The sequence below is a fragment of the Argentina silus genome, assembly GCF_951799395.1.
Source record: "Argentina silus genome assembly, chromosome: 12".
In the NCBI taxonomy this organism is placed as follows: domain Eukaryota; kingdom Metazoa; phylum Chordata; class Actinopteri; order Argentiniformes; family Argentinidae; genus Argentina; species Argentina silus.
This window is the reverse complement of record NC_139666.1, coordinates 18,516,046-18,523,683: the sequence shown is the minus strand read 5'-3', so window position 1 is coordinate 18,523,683 and position 7,638 is coordinate 18,516,046. Positions and strand designations below refer to the sequence as shown.

General features: G+C 42.3%; 1 protein-coding gene across 1 annotated transcript in view; it reads left to right on the top strand.

Annotated features, from left to right (window-relative positions):
• Positions 1 to 4,707: 4,707 nt before the first annotated feature.
• Positions 4,708 to 7,638, top strand: part of uxs1 (UDP-glucuronate decarboxylase 1) — a 36,358-nt gene continuing 33,427 nt past the window's right edge. Inside the window, exon 1 of the mRNA XM_083682299.1 lies at positions 4,708 to 5,399. Coding sequence (XP_083538425.1) covers positions 5,309 to 5,399 — 91 coding nt within the window. The 5' untranslated portion in view covers positions 4,708 to 5,308. The remainder of the gene's footprint in view (positions 5,400 to 7,638) is intronic.

Below are 7,638 nucleotides of genomic sequence, written 5' to 3'. Positions count from 1 at the left end.
ATGTTTTGACAGGGACGGGGACAGGGACAGTGAGGGAATGATAATTCATGGGTCTGAATAGCTGTGTTTCCTTCTCACATCCATCATGGGTAGAGGGGAATGTTAGTCAAGAATTATGTAAATTAATCCCTTTCATAAGTATCATGGAGAGAGAGTGAGATACAATGGTGTAAATCCCCAATGGAGAGTGATAAGGTACTTAATTACTGTAATTACTTCTGATTAATTAATTTTGGAGATGGGCTGTGAGTTGGCCTGGATATGCTATTCTCAGCTGCTGATGTAACAAATTGTGTTGAAGACCAGTATAAGTATAAAATGCATGGCACAGTTGTGTCACTGTCACGATCAGGAAGAAAACGCAAGCTATCACCTGCTGCTGAGAGAAAAATTGGTCAGGATGGTCAAGAGTCAACCAAGAACCACCAAAAAGCAGGTCTGCCATGAATTAGAAGCTGCTGGAACACAGGTGTCAGTGTCCACAGTCAAGCGTGTTTTACATCGCCATGGGCTGAGAGGCTGCCGTGCAAGAAGGAAGCCATTGCTCCAGAAGTGGCACCTTAAGGCTCGACTGAAGTTTGCTGCTGATCACATGGACAAAGAAAAGGCCTTCTGGAGGAAAGTTCTGTGGTCAGATGAAACAAAAATTGAGCTATTTGGCCACAATGACCAGAAATATGTTTGGAGGAGAGAAGGTGAGGCCTTTCACCCCAAGAACACCATACCTACCGTCAAGCATGGTGGTGGTAATATTATGCTTGTGTTTTCATTTATTTGGCACCGTCTGGCGTCCTCCCCTTAGAGAGGGAACTATGTTCCCCCGGTGTTGTCTGGTTGTTTGTTGTATGTATTATTGAATAAATCTGGCTTGTTGTTGCCATTTTACTAAGTAGTGTGTGTTGCACTACCACAGCACCAGCAGTCCTCAGCAGCATATACAGACACTGCATGTTACGTTTCCCCCCCTTTATATCCCCAGACGGAGTATCTGGGGGGGTTCGTAACACACACACACACACACACACACACACACACACACACACACACACACACACACACACACACACACACACACACACAGTGGAAGTGGGGTCGTACCCTCTCTTCCTAGTTCTATTGTTGCCCTGTTTTAATGTTTTTCTTCCTTTTAATGTTTTTTTACCACATTGAAATCCCCTCGCTCTTTTCCTTTTTCAATTCAGTCCATTATCCTCACCATGCCATTGCTAGACTAGCCAGTATTGAGGACTGATTGACACTGATTGATGCTGCAGGAGTCACACGTCAATATGAATACGTTTGACAGGACTGAATGTTACTGAATGGACTGTCAGGGTTGATGCACTGTATGTGAAGTCAGAGGCGGCAGCAATCTCGTTGCACCTCCCTCTGGCCCGATTGTCTATTGTCATATTGTCTCTACGTGTGAACAGAGGAAAGCTCCTGTGTGAATGAACCACAGACGCATCCTTTCTTCGTCTGTCTCATAAAACGTTACGACTTGATAGAAAGAGATATCAATAACATTTAGACTAAATTCATTTTCGTCTCCATGCACTTTATAGATTTAAAAAAAGCAAGAAATTAAGAGAGAAACAAAGAGAGAAAGAAATAGAATGAGAGCAAGTGAGTGGCTAAAATAACACATACACTGAACCTTATTGGTTCGCATGAACACTGACATTCTGATCACGAGCACATAGGTGTTGCTAGGCGAGATGTGTCCGGAGAAAGTAGAGTGGGGAATGGATGGAAGAGTAAAGGATGTCTTTGACAATCAGATCAGACAAAAACACACTTTTACATGAGCATTCAATAAAAACCTCAATACTGGCTAGTATAGAATTGGCATGGTGAGGATAAAGGAGAGAAGTCTGGAATGAATTGAAAAAGAATAAAGAGAAAAGAGTGAGGGGACTTCAATGTGGTAGGATATAAAGGAAAGAAGAAAGCTCTCAGTGAGGTGTGTGTGTGTGTGTGTGTGTGTGTGTGTGTGTGTGTGTGTGTGTGTGTGTGTGTGTGTGTGTGTCTCGTCTAAGCGTGTCCAACAGCTCTTCAAGCTTAAGGCTCAGGTGTTTGTGCCTTCAGTGTGGCAGCATTAAAATGTCAAAATTCTTATAGCAAAGCTGTAGGGAGTTGCTTCTGGTATGCATTCAAACCAGCATGTTAATGTTGAATGTTATATTTATTAAATTCCTACCCACTAGTCAATATGTATGCAAACTATTGATTAAGTTATTAAACCAGTGTTATGGAAAATACATTCCACCACACCAGTCATCCAGCAATTGGGAATTCCAAGAAAATGTTGAGCATTTTCATCTTGAAGAAAGATAGGCCTCTTTGAGGAAAGATACGCCTAATTGAGATAAGAATATTGACATATTGGAATAGATGTAACCAGAAGAGAGGTGAGGTAGGATGCTATTGATGTTATGGAATATGGAGGAATAACATAAAAGAGGACTAAAGAGAACTAAAGAGGACTGATAGTTGTGCTCTCTTTTGGGATCCCCCCTTTGATCAGAAGACATCTGACAACATATTATTGCACACTGACATTATTGCACTAGTATTACTGTCATTTTATTGTCACTTTTTGTTGTGACAAATAACATTTGATTTGATTGATTTGATTTGATTTGATTTGATTTGAAATCATATAGGTACTAGTAATAAATCGCCTCATCCTGAAGATTTGAGGTACCTGGGTGGTGAGTGACACACAGAGGCTATGGAGAGATGCATATTACATGCATGTACAGCTCTGTAGGTCTCATTAGATACACTGGTTTATTTACATCTCATGCATTATTTACATTTCCCTACCTGAGGGCCTTCCTCAGCATTTCAAACCCTCCCTGTTGATGCCATACACCTGTTTGAAAGGAGCAGAACTGACATGTATTGGATAGGATGGATGCTGAAGGACGGAGAAAGCAGGTCATATATATCAATGTTCCATAGCAATTAAAGCATTCCTGTGTGTACAAACGTAGCAAGCTGATCCACTGTAGAGTGGAAGCCTGCTTGAGTCAAGCTGAGGGAAAAACAACAAATCTCTATGGGTTTTTATGGGCATTTTATTTTCAGAATTTTGAGCATCTTATGGAAGCCTAGTAAATTCAAAGGATACTGAAGAACAGTTGACCGGGACTTGGCTCATAATGTGCTTTTTTATTCAGCAAAGCTGAAGTAACTACCTGGAGACTTCTGTCGCTCACACAGGTTGCCATATCCCATATCTGTGCCATATCCCAGGTGGGTCTCTTTGCCAAAGTGGGATCAGCGAAGCAGATGTAAATCAGAGAGCTTGTCTATGAAAGCTGTCACTGTGCAGTGGCATTCCTCCCTGGAGTATTCTGTCACTTACAGAGTGTCAGGAAGACATAGGGGTTCGATCCTAGAGAGGTTCCATAAGAGCCTCTGTACCTGCGCACAATTGTTTGTCAAATGGACAAAAACAGAATCACTTTAAAAAGGGTCTGAGTAAAAAATACCTCACTATGTTCAGAAACTTTGTGGGGCAGGGGTCAATAACCAAATGCATTGCCAAGAGGGACAGAGGTCTGGGTATTCTCTCAGACCAGTATGACTCATCTCCCATTACATGCAGCATGCTGAACCAGGTCTGAGCTGTGCATCCCTGCCCAACAGACTTCCTGACCTGCCCTCAAGGCTTGAACCAACAAAAAAATAGACCAAATACATTAAAGGAATAAAGTGGCTGGATATCCGGCAATCTCCTGTCGTAGTCAGTAAACTGGAATGTTGCAGTTGTAAAAAGGAGGAATTTGAAATCGAAGGTACCAGATATAAAGAACCAGTACCTGATCTGTTTTTGGTTGGCTAGCTCAATATTGGACCATCTCACTGGCAAAAACTGCAATTTGACAGTGTGAAAAAGAAAGGAACGGTACGGAATTGCTTCTCTCCAATAATTTGGGGGAAGCTGTGGACCTCTTCATCAATTGACATGATTGAAGAGTGATCTGAAAAATCAAACCAAGGACACCCAGTGTATTGCTTATTCTTCATCTCAATGGCATTAGTCACAGACAGGTTTAAATAATTAATCTGGTTCAATTAATCTAACCGCAGTTCCTCATTCCACTACTCCTACTTCTCATATATGAAGTGCAAGGCATTCTATATATATAATGTGATATGGGCATATAACACTCTGCAATAGGCTGCAGTACTCCAGTTAGTACTGTATAGCTAAGATTAACATTAATCAAACATCTTCTTACAGTATTTGTTGATGTCTTATTAAAGAGAGGGCATGTACATATGCAATGGAAAAGAGAAATGCAATTTCCTTCTGCCCTGGGGAAAGAAATGTATAGCATGACAGACCACAGAATAAAACAGTACATGGATAGCGCGTGGAAAATTACTCATCTGTGCAGAGGTTTTATGAATGAGCCTCTGTGCAGCTGCAAGTCTGCATCTGTGATCGACAAACTATGCCTGAATAATAACACGGGTTAGAGTTCATCTTTATGTCGCTTTTTTATTAATAGAAGCGTTGGAGGGGGGTTATACATGTGACATTGTAACGTTCAAAATGTATTATTAATGTAATTACAGTCAATACAAAACACTGCCAAGGTTCCTTTATCTACAAGCGTCAGCTGTTGAATATGTGCTATCGCGGCAGGCTGCTCAATCGATACCAGGAACACTCGCTCACTCTGAACAGAAACGGGCCAGAAGCGAAATAAACTCCAAATAGTGTGCTATTGTATCAGGATAAGTTAAAAAATTAATACAACATTATGTTTATGCTTGCCTCGTCTTAATTCTTAGGCTGTTTTTTTTAAAAAAAACAACGTGTGTACGTGTTCGTAATGAAAGAGAAAATATATGTTTAGCTTGTTAATGTTAGCTGGCAGAGTTAGCGTGCTAACTAGCAGGATAGCTAGAGAGCGCAAATTGACCGGCCAGGCAGATAGCTAGCAAGCGATTTTTCTTTTCTTTTCTTATTGTTTTTGTATTTAATATATGGCAACACATACACACTGAATTGAACCGAATTTGACTGCATTCATGATGCGCATACGACTAGGAAGATATGTCGGTGAATAATAAATAGTCACGAGTGGCAGTGAGTTTTACAGTTGGCCACGTATGTTCCGCTGCCTAGTTTTAGCTCTATGATGTATTGACATGTTAGAAATGACAAGGCTTTAGTTCAGCACACTATCTACTAAAATAAACAGAACGGTTTCGCATTTTGGTCCGTGGTTCTGAAATGTAGACCGGAGCCTTGCGTGCTTCCGGGTTCGATGTTTGTATTGAACAGATGATGAAGCGGATCATCTGGGTGATATCAGGATTAAACAGAAGGATGATGAAGCTACTTGTCGCCCTCGCATTGATCGCCTACATTGCCTGTGAGTATATGGTGATGTCAACTGAGCTCTGCTACAACTGTGTTTAGTGAAAATTAGGAGCTCATCACACCTTTCTAATGCCTAATCCCATACACACATTGTAATCTTGCTGTAGATTATATGGTTTCCTCTGTCTCTGCTTTTTAAGACGCCAACAAGTGAACATTATTCTGCTGGTCAGTTAACCAGGTTGTGGTTGTTCAAGGTTACTTGGTTCATTGGATATCAAGCCCCTACTATTCTACTTGATTCTACCAAAGCAATATTAAGCTCCACCTTGCTCCCTGGCTTGGTTGAATTACTTTTACAGACATTGCTCAGACTTCATCCATTAAGCTACATCTTGAGAGATTTTTTTGGTCGGGGAAAAACTAAGACTGTGTTTACAGGAAGACTGTCTACTCTGGGTCCTGTAAGACAGCTCCCCAAGTTGTGTTACTGCTCCCATTTCACTAACCAGTCAGAACTGGGAAATCAAGAGTTTTGGGAAGCAGAGTGAAAGGCAAATCTTTATGCTGGAGTGGATGGCCACTGGGGCGACACGACGACCCCATTGTTATGAGAGCCCTGATGGGCTGGGTTGTGTCCTAAACAGTCTATGGCGATTTCCTCTCCATCGCTCTGTAGCCGAACAATGAGGAGAATTGTAGGGCTGTGAGGACTCTTTAAAATAATAGTTAGTTTTTAGTTAGATAGTTATTTTTTTTTTTTTATTATTTTTTTTTAAGTATGTTTTGAGGGCATTTCTGCTTTATTGGGATAGAGACAGTAGAGATTGACAGGAAGGATGGGAGAGAGAGGAGGGATGACATGCAAGATAGATCGAGAGTCGGAATCGAACCAGGAACCTTGCGATTACGTGGTAAGCGCATTCGTGTGCTACGCCACCAAGCGCCCCGAGGCCTAACTTCTAAGTAGCCCATCTCACTGTTCTGATCCAGATCATTGTGTTGATTAGTTTATCTAACCTGGTGTGTTCTGAGCCACCCGTGTCCTAACACTGCTCAGCAATATGCAGAACCGCATGGATCTCAGTAGCAACAATCATATTCCCAGGGATTGTAAATTTGAATAGGATGTGAAAAATGGAAATCACATGTGGTACCATGAATCAGGGTGCAAAAGTGAATAATTATGCTCCTTTATTATTTATTTTCTTTCAAATGCATATTTCTTATTAGCCTTGTGACCTGGGGGGGAGGGAGGGATAGAGAGGAGAGAGAGAGTCTGTACATTACCATCTCCTTAAGAAACACTCAGGCCCTGCAGTGCACAGGCAAAGCATCAACACACAACAATACAGCACAGTGTTCCCATCAGCACTTCCTCCGTTGGACTAGCTTAGTGAGGCATGATGTGAATAGTGAGGCATGATGTAAATAGTAAGTGTTCATGTGTTTGTTGGAATGTGGTGATGATTGAGTAAGGGGTCTGCGTTTCTCTCTCTCTCTCTCTCTCTCTCCCTCCCCCCAGATCTAGTTGACATTCATGGTCCCTTCAAGTGGGGCAAATATACATGGCCCAGTTACACCCAGCATCCACAGGTGACTGGTAGAAGGGTTGGCAGTGTAGAGTAAAAGTCACACCTGCCCCGGAATGTTTCTGAGTGGAGAGGGAGATAAGGAAGTCACGTACACCTGGGACTGTTTGTGAATGGCGAATTAGCAGAGTGGTAAACATGTTGGCAGTCAACCAGTGTAGAATTGGGTGTGTTTCGCCAGTGGTAATGCTTCAGGTTGATTGGAGCAGGAGAGAGGGAGTGATGAGCTGCTTCTCTGACTACCGAAGTTAGCGTGCCTCTCCTGAGATGGTGTATGGTGACTGGTACATAGGTAGGCTACACAGTAAACGGGGGGGGGGGGAAGTATCGAGTGAATTTTGAAGTTGCTTGCTGATATTTATTCCGGGGGTTTCCGTGTATGACAGTAGGAGAATACAAATCCGAACGCCTGCTCTCCACAGTCTTACACCTATGCAGGTATAACAAGGAGCTTTGACCATGAGAGAGAGAGAGAGAGAGAGAGAGAGAGAGAGAGAGAGAGAGAGAGAGAGAGAGAGAGAGAGAGAGAGAGAGAGAGAGAGAGAGAGAGAGAGAGAGAGAGAGAGAGAGAGAGAGAGAGAGAGAGAGAGAGAGAGAGAGAGAGAGAGAGAGAGAGAGAGAGAGAGAGAGAGAGAGAGAGAGAGAGAGAGAGAGAGAGAGAGAGAGAGAGAGAGAGAGAGAGAGAGAGAGAGAGAGAGA